This window comes from Cololabis saira, chromosome 9 (assembly GCF_033807715.1).
Source record: "Cololabis saira isolate AMF1-May2022 chromosome 9, fColSai1.1, whole genome shotgun sequence".
Classification (NCBI taxonomy): Eukaryota; Metazoa; Chordata; class Actinopteri; order Beloniformes; family Belonidae; genus Cololabis; species Cololabis saira.
Window position 1 is genome coordinate 29,154,795 of NC_084595.1, and position 18,187 is coordinate 29,172,981.

At 41.6% G+C, this 18,187-nt stretch overlaps 1 protein-coding gene across 1 annotated transcript; it reads left to right on the forward strand.

The window, feature by feature from the left end:
* The first annotated feature begins 84 nt into the window (after positions 1 to 84).
* mvk (mevalonate kinase) lies at positions 85 to 16,646 on the forward strand. Its single transcript, XM_061729119.1, has 10 exons — positions 85 to 448; positions 1,725 to 1,872; positions 2,217 to 2,358; positions 4,678 to 4,833; positions 5,473 to 5,576; positions 11,538 to 11,583; positions 11,710 to 11,800; positions 12,189 to 12,308; positions 12,479 to 12,632; positions 14,978 to 16,646. Exons 1-10 carry the CDS (start codon positions 371 to 373, stop codon positions 15,127 to 15,129), a joined length of 1,191 nt encoding a protein of 396 aa, XP_061585103.1. The 5' UTR covers positions 85 to 370; the 3' UTR covers positions 15,130 to 16,646.
* Positions 16,647 to 18,187: the final 1,541 nt, after the last annotated feature.

An 18,187-nucleotide genomic window follows, 5' to 3' on the forward strand; every position in this document is an offset into this window, starting at 1 on the left:
TTGGTCGACCCATGGCGTCGTTGCAGAATACTGGCTGCTGATTGGTCGGAGGAACACGTGTTCAGGCTTCTGCAACAGCAGGCTGGACGATGGAAAACATCCCTCCCGCGTGTCAGCTGTGTTTTTAGCACTATTCAGTCATGCCACTATGGACCAATGTCTACATTTGCAACACTTGAGGGGGCTTGCGTCGTGAAAATGCTTCTTTAAACTCCTATTTTTCGATTGTTTTTAAAATAAAAAGAAAGACACAAGGGACACAGCTGTGGGTCCGAACTGTTGACCGCTTGTTGTTGTTGTTGCAGGGGATTAAGTGACCTAGCATATGATAATACTATTAGTGAAAAGGTGAAATTAGCCGGGCAAAGCAATGCAAGTCACGGATTGCGTGATCTCTGCCCCTGGGAAGGCGATCCTGCACGGAGAGCATGCTGTAGTTCATGGAAAGGTAAGGAGAGCGTGTTATTGTTACTACTATTATTATTACTGCTGACGTTTGCCTCAAATATTTGATTCTGGTTTTGTGAAGTGTTTATCTACTACTTTCCACGTCACACAGTTAATGTTAACTTAAATGTATTTAGTGGTGTGTAGAGGTGGACAGAGTACTCGACCCCAGTACTTGAGTAAGAGTACAAATACTACTGGTCAAAATTTACTCCAGTAAAAGTACAAGTAAAGTAAAACAAGTAAAAGTAGCTCAGTCAAAATATTACTCTAGTAAGAGTAGAGACGTTGCTTTTAAAGGTACTTAAGTATCCAAAAGTAAATGCTTTTAAATTTACTTTAAGTAAAAGTAAGAGTAAGAGTAAGAGTACATTTATTATTTTCCACATCAGTAAATTACTATATTTTTTCTAAATTAATTTAAGGATCTTTTAACTCTTGTTTGTGAGAATTAACTCTTTGAAACCAGCTGCACTGATGAACCACAATGTTATATAAAACCTGCAGAAACACCAAAAACAAATCAAATGAATGGGATCATAAGAGGACAGCAGATGATGCAGAGTTTATTAACAATCATGAACTGAAACCAAATGAACCTGCACCATCCAACTAAGTCTGGATCCCCCTCAAAGACCACTGCTTTACAAAAAACTACATCTCTGCTTTCAATAACTCAATGTTGAAGTCACTTAACTTTACAGGAAGGACATGTACCAGTACAATATAGCAATATAGAGCATAACAAACTGTCTCCCCATGTCTGTCTTGGCTGTCTCCCAATGTCTGTCTGAGAGCGTGCACTGTGATAGGTCTCCTTCTTTGACACAAACAGCTTGTGTCCAATAGGATTTTAGGGAAGAAGAAAAAAGAGCAGACCTGAAAGTAACGAGTACTTTTCAGCCTTCCTAGAAATTTACTCGAGTAAAAGTAAAAATATTTGTCTTGGAAATGTATTCAAGTAAGAGTAATAAGTACCAAAGAAATCTAATACTCAAGTAAAGTGCAAATCCTCTGGATATGTACTTAAGTACAGTACTCAAGTAAATTTACTCAGTTACTGTCCACCACTGGTGGTGTGTGAGTTCTTGTCTTGATGTTTTAGCATTGTGCCTGGCTCTGTTATTTGTTGCTATGAGTGTTAATTTCCCTCTTGTACAATAGTGAAAGTGCTTTTGTTTATCAACAAACCATGACTTGTCACGCTTCAATCTTGTAGAGTTAAAATACCCACACGAGATGTGATCTTTCATTATTTTTGTATTTCCTCGTTACAGGTGGCTCTTGCTGTGAGTTTGAACCTGAGAACTTATTTGCAACTGAAAGGCACTTCTGATGGGAAGGTTTGCATCAACCTCCCAAATATCGATACCTTCCACTCCTGGGACATTTCTGAACTCAAGGAGCTTGTCCCTTCTATCAATGGTAAGAGTGATGTAGCACCGGGAAGTATCACTTTGACAAACATTACATTACAGTTTTACTTTTCCATCATCATCCTGCATTCTAAGGTTCATTACATGCAGAACACATTAAAAGTCACTGAAACTGTAGATATGCAGAAATCATACAGTAATTTCAGTCTTCACATAAAGTATGAGTAGTAATTTATAGAGGTTTCTTAACATTAGCAAATGTTTATCAGGGTCACTTCCTAAATCAATAATTCCTTACCAAATAAACCAAATAAAACAGAGTACACATCTGTTAATTACATGGACATATCAAAGTGTGTATTGTGTGTTTTGTCTTTTGACTAATATTAAAAGGTAAGAAAGAGGCACAGCGTCTGGATGCTGAACTTGTGAGGAGACTGCGTGAATTTTTGGGTGTTACCAATGGGAACTTGGATACCTGCAACATGGCCACCTTAGCCTTCCTTTACATCTACCTGTCACTGTGTGGATCAGGGTGAGGCATTTCTGCTGTTCTTATATTAACTTCCTTATTATACAGAAACAGATCCTCATGTTGCGTCTGTTTACCTCTGTGTATGTAGTGTAAGCCATACCACACCATCTTAAGAGGGAAAAACCGCAGCATCTGGAAGAATGTTGATGCATTCTATCCACAGGCAAAAGAAAGCAACAGCATCTGAAAATATGACGCTTTAAATTTTGTAGGTGCATAAGATTGCAATTGTATCTGTTTTTATATAGCTGCTGACTTTGTTCATGAAATGTTACACTTTTGTTAAAGGAAACATTTTGTGCTGAGTACTGAGAGCATGACTGTTCTCCAAGTCTGTTCTCTGTGTACTTTGGGAGGATAAAAGACGTTATAGTGAGAGAGACATTGTTTCAGTTATTTATCAGACCCCAGATGTTCAAGCCGTCATTCACAGTGGAGTCTTCAGCCAGACTGGTTCTATTCTATGCTTATTGATGGAATGGCAGAATTTTGTTTGGGCTGCACAGTGGATTAGTAGTTAGCAGTCAGGCCTTGGTATAGTTTCCATGTTCTCTCTGACCCAGTGTGGGTTTTCACTAGGTACTGTACTTAAGGTTCCCTCTGAAAACATTATTCCAAGGTTGTTTGGGGATTTTAAATCAGCTGTAGCTCTGAATGGAGCATGCGTTGTTGCTTATCTTATCTATTTGTCCTTGTTTTGATTCTGTCATTGTCTGGCAGCCTCTTCAGGCTCGGTCTTAGTTCTGCTGGACCTCAGCACTGCTTTTGACACAGTTGACCATCTGATCTTATTACAGAGGTTAGGAATGATATTGGACTCAGATTTGAACTTCAACAGCCACATTAAAACAACAACAACAACAACATCAGCAGCGTTTTACCATCTAAAAAGCATGGCCAGAATCAAAGGAACTAATCCATGCGTCTGTCTCCGGCAGGAGAGTCGACTGTAACGGCCTGCTCACTGGGCTCTCTAAACGATCTGTAAGACAGCTGCAGTTCATCCAGAATGCTGCTGTTGGAGTCCTGACTAGAACCAGGAAATACAACCATATTAGTCCAGTCCTCAGGTCTCTGCACTGGCTTCCTGTCGCTCAGAGAATAGACTTTAAAACAGCTTTGCTTTGCTACAAGTCTCTTCATGGCTTAGCGCTAAAGTTCATCTCGGACACGTTAGGTTAGAGCCATATGAACCAACTTAGACTCTGAACCTCCGGGACTGGTCTCCTGCTGGTGTTCAGTCAGAGTAAACAAGGTGAAGCTGCGTTTCACTTTTATGTTCCTAAAACCTGGAACAGAAGGTGAGAGACAGACCTTAACTCTGACAATGTTCAAATCCAGGCTGAAAACAGTTTTAATCAGCTGTGCACGTGACAACTGACATGATTTTATCTGCACTCTTCATTTTTAATTAAATTAAATTCATTAACAATTATTCTTATGTTTTTTTTAGAATGACAAGAATTTTCCTTCTTGTGATTTTATGTGGCTGTTGGGTACAACAGTGATATTACTTGGTTGTTATGTTGTTGATCATAGCGACTATTGTATGAGCTCAACGTTAGATGTGCTTGATAAAACTTCATGATAAACTGTATTATTCACCTCTTGTTTTGATACTGTGAAAAAAGAAGAGAGAAAAGTCCATGGTGATCATCTGAGGGTTTATTACGCTGGTGTTTCTGCCTCACTGCCGTCCTGCACTCCAGCAGTTTTTACCTCTTGATGCATCCCAGCTCTTAAGTTAATGTTTCGTTTGCAAAATGCCCACTTATTGACTTGGGATGTTATTTGAGAGAAACAACCCTCTTTGAAATTAAGAGACACAGACAATGTCTAAGGCCCCGGCAGCTGTGAACGTGCAAAGAAGCTCAGGAACATTAGAAGTGCAGGTTGTTGGAGGGTTTAATTGGCCCTGACATGCTGCTGCCGTGTCTGTGAGGTGAAGGGTTTCTGACAAGATGGCCACTAATGAGAGTCTGGCACTGGGCCACTCTGCACCTTTTAACAAGTCTGGATGTGTTTCTCCCGTGAGAGGAGAACTGGACAATAAGTTTAGTATTTTCTTCTCTGGCTGAAAGCAGCCTCCCAGAGAGACATCGACTCAAGCCTCAAGTCAGTTTCTGCTGCATGAAAGTGGTCTATGGCTTACTATAAATAACACCCACCATAAATGTAAAACTCAAATGACCTCAACAGTAAATACTTACGTACAGTGTGAAATAGTACAATCGTTTGCAGTCATCTTTTAATAACTGTAATTTAACAGATTTCTGATACAAATAGAAACAAATGCTCAGTGTTTGATTATTCCGTCAGAGAGCTGCCCAGCCTGACGGTGTGTGTATGGTCAGAGCTTCCAACCGGAGCAGGACTGGGGTCAAGTGCTGCCTTCTCAGTGTGTGTAGCTGCTGCTCTGCTCTGCTCAAGTGGTGCCATCCCTGCTCCTCTCAAAGAGTGGGATCACACGGCCAGGTAATGGCTTTATGTTATTAGGAGGAGTCTCCATCATTAGCTTTGTATAATGTTCATGTTGGCCATTAGCTGGACGCAATTCTTAGAAAGAAATATGTTTTCAACTGATATGTGGTTGGGTTGGAGAAGTAATAATAATAATAATAATAATAATAATAATAATAATAATACTCATAATAATACTCATAATAATAATAATTATTATTATTAATAATAACATGTAAATCATAATACATTATACAATAGTAGGTGTTTCTTTTCCAGAGGCTTTTTTGGAGTGTTTCATTTTGGAGAATACAATTGCCCTTTTAACGTTTAACATCTTCTTAAACCATGCTTTGTTTGAGAAAATCTTTTATGGAGAAGATTTCATAAACAATTATGTTCCCTTTTCTTGGCTGTCACAGATGGCATTTTTAAAAAGGGAAGCATCAACGAAAGTAAAAGAAAATAGAAGAGTCAAAATCGCATTTTCATTTATTTCTACACTTATACTTGTTTTTTTTCCTTCAGAGTCAGATTGCCCAGTAACAAACATCTGTACAATCATTATTTAATACACAACTGCGTGTCCCTGTTCTCCTATGGGAGCATGTTGGTTTGTTGAACTTCCCTGATTTCGTTTTAAAATGACTGCAGATGGTCTCAGGAGGACTTGGAGAGGATCAACAGTTGGGCTTTCCAAGGGGAGATGATCATCCACGGAAATCCTTCAGGAGTTGACAACGCTGTGGGAACATGGGGTGAGGCATGAAATGGTCAAATGTGGCACTGCATACGTTTTGCCTCCTTCCGTTCAGTGACGATGTTTTTTTAATTCAAGATCTTTTTATTGGAATTTTCACAGAGTAAAAAAAGGTGAAATGCTGCATGTCGATTACAAATATTTTGAGTAGGCATGGGCATGTTAATCATAGCATACACCAGTGTACAAAATATAAAAAACAATTAAACAGTATGAAAAAATATAAAATAGTAACAAAAACAAACTACAGACCAAACTAATCCCTCCCCTGTCACTGCCAGATTACTAATCACAATATGAGGTCACTCTATCATCAAAAGCCTGCACTAGGAATACAAAAGAAATATGAAGTATAGTTCACAGGGTCTGGAATGCTTCTAGAAAAGGTCCCCACACTTTCTGGAACTTATTTGATTTCTGAAGCGAGTATCTAATTTTCTCCAGTTTTAAGCAGGACATGATGTCTTCCAGCCATTGTGCACGAGTAGGAGGGAAGGGATCCTTCCACCTGAACAGAATTGCCCGACGAGCCAAAAGGGAGGCAAAAGACAAAGTGTGCCCCTGTGCAGTGGTTAACTTCCTTCCTCCCTCCATGACCCCAAACAGGGCAGTCAGTGGGTTTGGTTCTAATCTGATTTTAAGCACCAGAGAGAGAGTATGAAATACTTCCATCCAGTACTTATTTAGACATGGGCAGGACCAGTACATGTGGATGAGAGAGGCTTCGGCTACTTTACATCTTACACAGTATGGACTAATATCTGGGTACATGGAGGATAGCTTTGCTTTGGAAATATGAGCCCTGTGTACCACTTTAAACTGAATTAAGCAGTGACGTGCGCACAGGGAGGTTGTATTAACCAGTTTGAGTATGGACTCCCAGGTATCCTCTGATAAGGGAAGCCCTAAGTCCTGCTCCCATGCTGCTTTGAGTTTATCTGTAGGGGCACTCTTAAGATCCAGCAACATGCCATAGAAAGACGAAATGAGCCCCTTTTTGAATGGGTCTGTGGCAAGAACTTTGTCAACTGTGGTCAAGCCTATCGATGCACCAGGGCTGGGTGTCTGGGAAAGAACAAAATGTCTAGCCTGAAGATACCTAAAGAAATGTGATTTTGGAAGGCTGAATTTACTACTTAACTGCTCAAAAGATGCCACGGTGCCGTCTATGAACATATCTTTAAAACGAATCATACCCCTCCTGTGCCATTCCTGGAAGGTGGGGTCCTCAAGGGATGGTTTGAAAGAGTGATTTGATGCAATGGGGCTAAGAAGAGAGAAGCTGTGAAAACCAAAAAACTTCCTAAATTGGGCCCAAATTCTAAGAGAATGTTTAACCACTGGGTTTTTGATTGATTTAAGTGAAGGAAGTGGAAGTGAGGAGCCGAGTAGGGCAGGAATTGACAGGTCATCAGTTGGATGTAACTCCATCGCCACCCAGTCAGGGCGGTCAGCGCCGTCGCAGTGGAAGGACCAGAATGCAAGGCAGCGCAGGTTAGCAGCCCAATAGTAATAACGAAAGTTTGGGAGGGCCAGACCACCTGCAGACTTAATTTTTTGAAGGTGAGTTTTGTTCAAACGTGGCCGTTTACCTCGCCATAGGTATGAAGATATAACTGAGTCAAGGGACTGAAAAAAAGAACCAGGAATAAAGAGTGGTAAGGTCTGGAAAAGGTACAAAAATTTAGGTAAAATGGTCATTTTGACTGAATTGATGCGACCCACAAGAGACATTAACAGGGGTGACCATTGTGTAAGGGTTTGTTTGGTCTCATTTAACAATGAGATAAGATTCTCTTGGAGCAGGTCTTTGTGTTTCCTTGTCACCGATATGCCTAAATAGGAGAATTTGTCATTTGCGATTTTAAAGGGAAAATTGGAAAGGTCTAAAGCATGCGATTCGAGATTGGTAGGGAAAAGCTCACTTTTGCTGAGATTCAGTTTATAGCCTGAGAGTTTCCCAAACTGACTGAGAAGTGACAGCGCAGGGGGTAATGAGGCCAGAGGGTGAGAGATGAAAAGCAAGAGGTCATCGGCATAAAGCGAGACCTTATGTTCCCTGCCACCTCTCCAGATACCGGACACATCCTCACAAGATCGGAGCGCTGTGGCAAGCGGTTCGATAGCCATGTCAAAAAGCATGGGACTAAGGGGGCACCCCTGACGGGTTCCACGATGCAGATTAAATGGTTTTGACCGTTGAGAGTTAGTACGAATTGAGGCTGTTGGGTGTAAATAGAGAAGTTTAATCCACAGAGCAAAGTTCGGACCAAAACCAAACCTGTCCAGCACAGCAAAGAGATAATCCCATTGGACGCGATCAAATGCTTTCTCCGCATCCAGAGAGACAACGCATTCAGGGATAGCCTCAGAGGCAGAGTAGATAATATTGAACAGTCGCCTTGTGTTGAAGTAAGACTGCCTACCTTTAATGAAGCCAGTTTGGTCTTCAGATATAATTGTGGGGAGGACATTCTCCAGCCTATGGGCTAGGACTTTAGCTAGGATTTTAGCATCTGTGTTTAAGAGGGAGATGGGCCTGTAGGAGGCGCATTCAGTAGGATCCTTCCCTTTTTTAGCTATGAGGGTGATGCAGGCCTCCGAAAAAGAAGGAGGGAGGGAACCGTGGCTGAAGGATTCTGAAAGAACTGAAGATAGCAATGGGGAAAGCAAATTAGAAAATTTCTTTAGAAATTCCGCCGGGAAGCCATCAGGGCCAGGACATTTACCCGACTGCAGTGAAGAAATGGCTCGAGTAATTTCCATCAGGGATATCGGTTCTTCTAATGTCTTCCTTAGATCTGGTGAAAGACTGGGAATACTAAGACTATTTAAAAAGTCCGCAATCTCATCTCGATCAGTCTGAGATTCCGAGGTGTATAGCTGGGTATAAAAGTCCCTGAATGCTTCATTTATGAGTAAGTGGTCTGTAGTTACATGGCCATTTGGTAATCGAATCTTAGAAATATTTTGTTTAGCCTTAGAGCCTTTAAGTTGGTTGGCTAATAATTTGTCAGATTTGTCTCCATAAACATAAAACCTGGTTTTACTTTTCAGAAGTGACTGTTCAATTGGGTGAGTGGTAAGCAGGTCAAATTTAGTTTTAAGTTCTAGCCGCTTTTTGTAAAGATCTGGGGATTTAGTCCGAGAATATTCTTCATCGACCTCTTTAATTTGGCGGGCAAGGTCTGATCGCTCCCTATAAGATTTTTGCCTCACCCTAGCAGTGTAGGATATAATCTGTCCCCGGAGATAAGCCTTGAGGGAATCCCAGACAGTTAGACTAGACATTCCTGGAGTCATATTCGTGGATAGGAAAAAGGCTATTTCCGTTTCCATTGATTTAACAAAATTTGTGTCCGACAGCAGAGTTGAATTGAATCGCCACTGTCTGTCTCTCTGAGGTAGGTCAGGAAGGGACATGGTTAGAACCACAGGAGCGTGGTCGGAAATGACAATGCTCTGATAAGCACAGGAATGGACCAGGGGAATCAGTTGATTATCAATAAAAAAATAATCAATCCTCGAGTATGTGTGGTGCACTTGTGAGAAAAAGGAGTATTCTCTGTCACATGGATGTAAAGAACGCCACACATCACAAACACCGTAGTCAGAAAGGAACGCCTGAATAAGACGGGCTGACTTACTTGCTGTGCCGGGGTTGGTAGAGGATCGGTCTAGGACTGGGTCGAGCCAGCAATTAAAATCACCACCCAGTATGATAGAATATGTATTAAGGTCAGGGAGCAGTGAAAACAGTCGTTCAAAAAAGACTGCATCATCTGAATTAGGGGCATAAACGTTCACAAGTACGACCAATGTATTGAATAATTTCCCAGAAACGATCACGTAGCGACCAAACTTGTCAGAAATCACATTGTGCTGCTCAAATGAAACATCCTGACTGATCAGAACTGAAACTCCTCGGGCTTTAGCTTGAAAGGAGGAGTGAAATCTCTGCCCTGACCACCTCGGGAACAGGCGGCTATTATCAGAACTGCGAATATGAGTTTCTTGTAGAAAGGCTATTTCTGTTTTAAGGTGTTTTAGATGTGAGAAGATCCTCTTCCTTTTAACAGGGTGATTCAGACCCTTAACATTCCAGCTCACCAACTTCAAGTATCTACTCATAATATCTAAGAAGAAAAATTAGGTGTGCACAATGACATAGGCAGAAAAAAAGAGAACGGAAAGGAGGTTGAATGTGACCCACATTAAGTAATGAGTTGAAAAGAGTTAATGCAAAGTTTCTGGCAGTGACATATCCCCCCGACCCACCCCCCCCAACTAAGACAGCTGCTATAGAAAAATAAAAAAAAAAGCAGCAAGCTCTTCAAAACAAACATAGTGCAATAACACATCTTCCTATCCTACACACTAATAGCTTTTGCTCCCGTATCATGGGTGTATACCTATTAGCACCTTAAAACGTGTAGATGTAAATAAAAAAAAAGGAATACCCTCTCAAATCTTGACCTGGAAGTCCCGATATGAGCCCAGAAATATTTTTACAAAAATATAAAATATAAAACGTCCGACTTAAGCAGCGTAAAAGTAAGGTTAACAGCTTACAATTATTACAAAACTTATAGGTAAATCGGAAAAGCTTTTTTTTTTTTTTTTTTTCTCTCCCTCTTCACCACTTATTTTTCCCCTTCCCTCAAATAGTCAAAAATAACTGCAAATTAATAATATTTGCAAAGGGGCAGTCCAACTAACAACAGAGAAAATACTGGTTGTCGCGGGGTTACTCACCCTCCCCTCAGGAATAATGTGACTCACGTAAAAAAAAAAGAGAGAGAAAAAAAAGTCAGTCCGTGAGCGTCAGTGAGCCGCACCGGGCTGCAGGCGGAGCCGTGGCAGCCTCCAACAGTCCCGTTACGGCGGGTTTGAGGATTTGCTGCGACTCGTGATGAATTTGCGCGCCTCATCCACGGAGCCGATCCACTTCCTGGCCCCCCCGGACAGCGTGAGCCGGAGCCGGGCGGGGAAGAGCAGAGCCGGCCTCAGACCCAGCTGGTAGAGCTCCGACATGACTCCGCTGTATTCCGCTCGTTGGCTGGCAACTTCGGGGCTGTAATCCTCCAGGACCCGGATGGGCTGGCCGCGATATTCCAACTTTCCCCTCCGGCGCGCCTCCCTGATGAGGATATCCTTCGTCTGGTACCGGTGAAGGCGGATGATGACCGGACGCGGTCTCTGTCCCGGGGCCGGCTTGGCGGCGAGAGAGCGGTGCGCTCTGTCTATCTCTGGCGGTGACGGCAGCGTATCGCTCCCGAACACCTCACACAGCAGCTTGGAGAAGAAAGCCGCCGGAGAACCGCTCTCGGTCGACTCCGGTAAGCCCAGGATACGGATGTTCTGCCTTCTGCTCCGGCTTTCCAAATCCACCACCTTGGCCTTCAGCCGAGCATTTTCATCCCGTAGAGTCGAGCAGATGCCTTCAAGGTCCGTAACTCGCTGGCTGAGGTCTTCTGTGGCGAGTTCAAGGGACGAAACCCGTTGGCCATGGTCCTCGACCGCGAGCCGCGTTTGGTCGAGTTTGGAGTCGAGCTGACTGAAAGTATTTTTGAACTCGGCGGCCAGGGCAGCGCGGTGTTCCTCCAGCAACGTGGTAATGGCCGCCAGGGTTAAGACAGCGCCAGCGTCGTCCTTCTTGCCCGACTTGCCGCTCTTCGAAGCCATCTCGGAGGTAAGTGGGCTCGTTCGAGACAAAAAAAAAAGAAAAACAGCAACAGGGAATCCCTTTTAAAGTAAAAATTTTGAAAGTTTGAGGGCTTGGTGGTTTAAAAAGTTTGGCACTCACGGGAGCACTCGCGAAACGCGTCTACTCCATCTGCTCACCAACCGGAAGCCCGTGACGATGTTTTTTTAATGGAAACATCAGGATATTATACCCTCACTGTTCATTACCAGCTGATGAGTAACTATTTAATGGCTTTGGTTTCATTTTATGCAGGCGGCATGCTGAGATTCTTAGCTGGGAAGATAATACCGCTGAACAGGTACTGACAACGTGTTATTTTCTATTAATCAAATGGCAGAGTTTGCTTCTGGCTTACACCAACCAAATATTTGTGTACAAAACGAGGGCATGAGCTGATGACCTCTCTGATCTGTCCTACCTCCAGGGTGCCATTATTAAGAATCCTCCTCACTAACACCAAAGTACCACGTAGTACCAAGGTACTCGTTGCCAGGGTGAAGGACAAAATTAACAAGGTACTAAATGATTCTTGCCTCCCCTGTGTGTTACTTGCCAATACTATAATTGATATAATAGCCAGTACTTGCATGACAGATCCCTCAGAGCACGGGGTTGAGTGCCTCCAGGAAATATTAAAATGAAACTCTCAGCCAGCAGCCCTGTGGGTGGTTTCCTTGGTGACACCAGCAGGTCTGCAGATTTCTGCCTGAGAAACAGAGAGACGGGCCTGAATGGTGTTGTAGAATACAATCAAAGTCAAAAGTGCCATTCTTCAATTTGTACACAGGCTGTCCTTCAAAAACTACTTGAAATGTGCAATTTCCACACAGAGGTTTTTAGCAAAAATACTGTGTACTTGGATATTCTGGAAATTTTGATTTGCTTTGTTTTGCCCTCCTGTAGTTTCCTTCTATCTTGACTCCCGTGCTCGACTCGGTTGATGCCATTTCTTGCACTTGTGAGAGAGTTTTGTCAGAGATGACTCATCAGCCCATCACAGGAGATCACTACAATATTCTCGAGGTACCAATTAATATTAGATTGTTTACAGTTGAAACAATAACATACTCACTCTTTTCAAGGGAAAGAGGTCAAATGTTATAATTAATGCTTAAAAAAGTTAAATTCATTAATACGTTACAAATGTTCCACTGCAGCAGGCGTTATTTACAGCTGTATCCTATCCTGTATAGGAGCTGATTGACATGAACCAGCACCACCTGAACGTGATGGGTGTGGGGCACCCTGCTCTGGACACGCTGTGCCGGGTCACGTTGACCAAAGGACTCCACAGCAAGCTGACGGGCGCAGGAGGAGGAGGGTGTGGCATCACACTTCTGAGACCAGGTGCTGTGGGCCGATTGCTCTGTCCTGGGTGACTAGTGTGAATTTTAAAGGTTTTCACTAGGGCTGTTCGATTAATCGATTTTAAATCGTAATCGCGATTACCGGTATGTAATTAGAACGATGTTAAAACGTGAAACTCGTAAAATCGATTTTCACTTTTTTTTTTCCAATTATTATTATTATTTTTATTTTTTTCCCTTGTCTGCACACATATTAATGATTGATACCATATTAATGATTGATGGAAATACCTGTCAATACCTGCGACAAGTGCCCCATCGGAGAGGCTCTTTAGTGTAGGAGGGGGCGTTGTAACATCGGCCACCGGGCATCCCTCAAGCCACATGCGGTAGACCGGCTCGTGTTCCTTGCAAAAAACTTGCAAATGTGAATAGCAAATGTAATGACTGACATTACACACCTCTACCTCCTTCATGGGTTGCATTATTATTTAGCATGCAAAGACCCAGTTTAGTTTAATTAGAAAATGTCTTGTTTTATTTAATTGGAAATATAACTTACTCTATGTTTGCAAGTGCTGATTTGCTGATTTTTTTTTTCCAGAGATAAAACTTGATATTTTATTATATTTTTTAAAACTTTTTTTCAACTTATTTTACAGAGCTTTGCACTTTATTCATTCATTTTTGGTTTAATAAGAGCAAAGTTTGCACTTAAAGCCCAATGGGGCAAATGTTCAATAAAAAAACAGCATATTTGAAATCATTTATTTGCCTTTTGTCAATTCACAAAATAATCGTAATCGAAAATCGGATTTTGAGAGAAAAAAATCGAGATTTTATTTTTGGGCAAAATCGAACAGCCCTAGTTTTCACTAAAATTATTTGAATAGAAGCAAAACGGCACCCTTCAGTCCGGGCATCCACCATCCTAATTTTGCTACTATGATGACAGATTTCTTTCATACTGTAAAATGAAAAGGTTGGGCACCCTGATTATTGTTTACCGAGATCTCCTCACCCCCTGCAACAAACATCACAGACTGTAAATGCTTTTTGTCGCAGCTGAGTCTTTCATCTCTTGCTTGTGTGGGATTTCCAATTTCCAGCCTTTTGTTGCTGCCAAAGGTCTCCAGGACTGTGAGGTTCCTAGACATCGTGCATGCTCTGCTCTTTAAAGGTCTAGCCATAGCTCCTCTGAAGTTTTTCTTGGGATGACCATGGCAGAACGCTAAACCTCGACGTCATCCATCGTGCCCTGTGCTTCCCTGCTGCACAAGCTGTCCTCTTTTAGTCCACAGATTTCCACAGAGTTATATTTAGTGATAATTTAATTTATCCGCTATTTTCTTCACCAGGGAAATGTTCTCCATGCCACGGGCTGCAGCACAGACCCAAAGCTTGATTGTGTTATTCCTGTTATACCAGCTGGAGACCAGTTCTTATGAAATCTTTGAATGTTCATTTGCGGACTCCTGATTTTTAACTTTATGTGGATGAAAGTAAACCTTTCCTGCAAATGCAGGATGTTAATTAAGTTCATCGCTGTCCATGTCTTTGGGTGGAAGTAGACTATGAGAGGGTTGTATGAGTGTGTGTGTGTTTGGGGGGGGGGGGATTACCTCATTGTGTGGTTAAAGGATCTATGAGAAACTAGTAAGAGGGAGAGAGTTTGTTTGATCCTCTCTTTGACAGAAAAAGCAAAATATCCTGCGAGTGCGATCCTTGTTTATGCCTGTAGCACACTATAAATGAATGAGTTTTAAATCCCCCAAATAGATTTTCAAATGCTCTTTGTTTTCCTCTCAAGCCTTTCTGCGAGAACTGCATCTGTTTTTAAGGAGACAGTTTTACGACTGTTTAAGGCTCCAGAGGAGTGTTTGCTGTATAAGTCTCTCGTGCTTTTTAAAGCTGCACTTTCATCTGAGGCTCTTAAGTTTATACTTGTGCCTAGTGATTGTGATACTGTCCATTTTGTGCCCTTCACGCTGGACTGGTGCTGGGATTTTCTGATTTTTGAACATTACGTTTGCAACAAACTGCAGCAATGTATCAGAGGTTTGGAATAATCTTGTAGATCTAAACCTTTTGGACAAACTTCCCCATTTGTTTGAATGAGAAGGTGTGTACTAAAAATATATATGTATATATATATATATATATATATATAAATAATTTGGGTACCTTGGGTAATTTTTTTTTTGATTGTCTTTTTTGGTGTAAATTACATAAACTGAAAGGTTGCTCTGAAAGACATATGTGTATTTTCAGTTTTTGCATTAGACAGCAGTTGTTCTGTTAGATTTTTTTTCTTGCCCTGCGCTTTCTTGACATGACATTATTTTGACTTGGTTTTTCCATTTCCTGCTTTCTTCCTTTTTGCAGAAACCGACTCCTTAGTTGTCCAGAGCACATTGCAGGACTTGAGGGACTGTGGCTTTGACTGCTGGGAAACAAGTATTGGTGGACCAGGGGTCCAGCAGCATTCCCTCTCCTCCGTCAAGGGGGAAATTCTCGAGGTTTTAAGTGGTTACTGAGAACCATCTGCATCTCAGCAAGACAACCCATACACTGTTTTTGTTACTACAAGATCTGAGGTTTATTGAATTACCGTGATATCGGGGGCCTACACCACCAAAGCATTTTGAATGCTGTGGAGCTGGACCAGACTTTCATCATTTATATTTATAGATTTTCGTGGCTGAAAAAAGAAACAAATGAAAAAGGTTTTTAAAACTAGCAAAAATGAAATAAATTTCATATTTGGATTGAAGCGTCTCAATTATTTTCTCAAGGATACAATCATAAACACTTTGTCCGCTAGATGGCACCAGAGTTTCACAAATGCTTTTTAGGAACGCCGCTTTACTCTTTGAGCTTGATAAAAGTTGATGCGAAGGTGAAGCACTGGATTAGATTATTGACATTTATATTTACTCCTGGGACTTTAGATATGTAGGGATGTTTGGTACCTTGCAAGAATTAACGAGAGCATCTTGAATTAACCTTAACATGAAACTGAAAGGAAAGAAAATCTAAATTATCATAAGTATGTACTTAAAATTCATTTATGATCACTTATAATGAATTTTCAAAGCCCAATCCATGCCACTTGGAATTGATCTCAAGTATTCTCCTGAATGTTGCATTAATATATTACTGAAACATCATTGTTACTATGTAAAATTATGCAGGAACTGAAAAATTCTGTAGTGTGTGAATGTTTTTATGTATTTTTATGGTAAAAGATGAACTGGTTGTGTAGTTTCATTAAGGAAGGACGGACAAAGGGGAGCGGCAGGAGTGCAAGGCCTCTGGAGGCTCTGGATTAGCAGCACTATAATATGAATAAACAACAACCAGCATCCTTCTGAGTCTCAAATATTTACTTACACACATAGAAACACAAAGACTTTGCCAAATTCTCCTCCGCCTAATCACTCGTCTTCCTAAGCACGACCAAACTATGCTGCAAATGTTGTGGATGCAGATGACAGATCTGTCTGGAATATCCCTGGTTTAGGGAAAAGGTCATGTGTGATTCAGTGGAGTTTGAATATCCGTTTAATTTTCTATTTTTTAAATGTCATGAAGATTGAGTGGTCCAAATCTGGCAGTGTGCACAAATAAACGGCATTTGTCACCCTGCTTCCTTTTTCTGCCTAGCGCCTTCTCTGTCCCCTTGAATTGTGTCATCTTTATGGCAGGGCAGCCCCCCTCCATCCCCCATATCCACCCAACCAACCCCAACAGCTTGCTGCACAGTTCCCCCAAACCCCTGCTGGAATTTAATTACCACTGTGCTTTTCAATTGAAATGGTATTGTTGAGGGGGGTGGGCTGGGGGTACAAGGAAGGGAGAACGGAGCCAGTTTTATATGAAACCTCTCTTTTTATCCTCTGCCATTGCATTTAACCTTGCAAGGCACATGGTATTGTAATTCCTGCTCCTTCCTGCTCTGATGAATAGAATATAAGGAGCGTGTGAGATTATTTGAGATAACCCAGCGAGTGAGGAAAAGGGTCAAGGAGAACGTCAGAAACACAGATGTGTGTGATGGCCTAGCATGGAGGAAGGATTTGCACAAATCAGTTAACATTTTGGGTGTTTTGGGGAGTTTTTTTTTTTTTCCTGGATAGATCAATGTGAGTGAATCAAGAATGAATAATTCATTTTGCCCAAGCAGGAGGAATGAAATGTTTAATGTGAATTTGCTGAGTGGTCTTGCTCGCTGTGGCACATTCCCTCCGGTCCCCTGTCGACTGGTGAAATGTTTGTCAGGAGCCATTAAGTTTGAATACAGAATTAGACCTGGCTGCCAAGATATCATGACGCTGATGTCCAGGGGGTTGGAGACCAAGGGCTTTCTGAGGGTTATGGGAAATGGGGAGCTCCCTGAAGAACAAATTGCCTTCATAGGCTTTTTCTTTTGATTCTCTGCATTTGCACAGCAGATAGGAACGAAGTGAGACAGTGGCTAGCTGGTAGATGATAAATTAATGAAAATGATGTTGTAATTCCTCTGTAGCACATTGGTTCAACAAACTCCAGAGTTCATGGGTGTTTTATGTATTCTGTCTTCTAAGAGTTTTTTTTCTGTATGGTGGACTTCCATGCTTATAGGCTTTCTTTGTTTTTTGTAATGGCGGGTTCCAGTGCCTTCAGACATTCAGTGCTCCGTACTCACCCAGATAGTTCCTCTTGTGCTTGGAAGGCTCCTACACTGAAGCAAAAGCTTAGAAAATACATTGTAAAAGCAGCAGAAGTTTTGAGAACTATGAAAGGTTTTGAAAGGACAAAGCGCTAATGGTAATTTCTAATATGAAATCCTGCAGTTGGTTTTTGCATTTTACTTTTTCATTATTTGTTGTTTTGCTGCCGTTATGGAAAACATCTTCTATGCTTTGTAATTTTTATGACATGATATCTGTGTCAAAGGGAATGTGGAGTTGGCCATAACAGATAGATTTGCATGGCCATCCTCACCCAGCATTCATTAAAAAAATCCAAAACATTCACAGAGGCCTTGTTGACATGGTGGGCTCCTCCTTAACTTGAGCTGGTTGATCCTTCCTGGAGTTTCATGCACTTTCAGTCAGCAGGTGTCGGTGGACGGTGTTCGTAGCAGGAGGTCCGATTAAGACGGCAAGGTAAAAGGGTGCTGTCAAAGAGCTCGCAGGATTTAGTTTCACATTCTGAAAAATTTGGAAAAATCCTCATACATCCTATTAGCTACTGCTCCTCATACTAATGCACAATGTTTCTTTGATTAAATAAGCTTCTACCAATGCAAGAGCCACCTTTTTTGAAGATGAATTAACATAAACTTAAATCATGAATAATTAAACTAATCTAAACTCTGAGTGTTTGCTACTACAGCTAGAATTGGTCTGATAAGAGCTGTCGCTTTCATCTCTTTCTGATACACTGTTCAGGGTGGCACCCACACTGAACCAGTTCAAGCTGTCACTGGGTGAGAGGCGTGGTACACCCAGGACAGGGTTCCAGTCCATCAGAGGCCCACACAGAGACAAGACAAACAACCATGTGCACTCATCCCGCAGTCATTTCACCATCACCAATCAACATGCATGT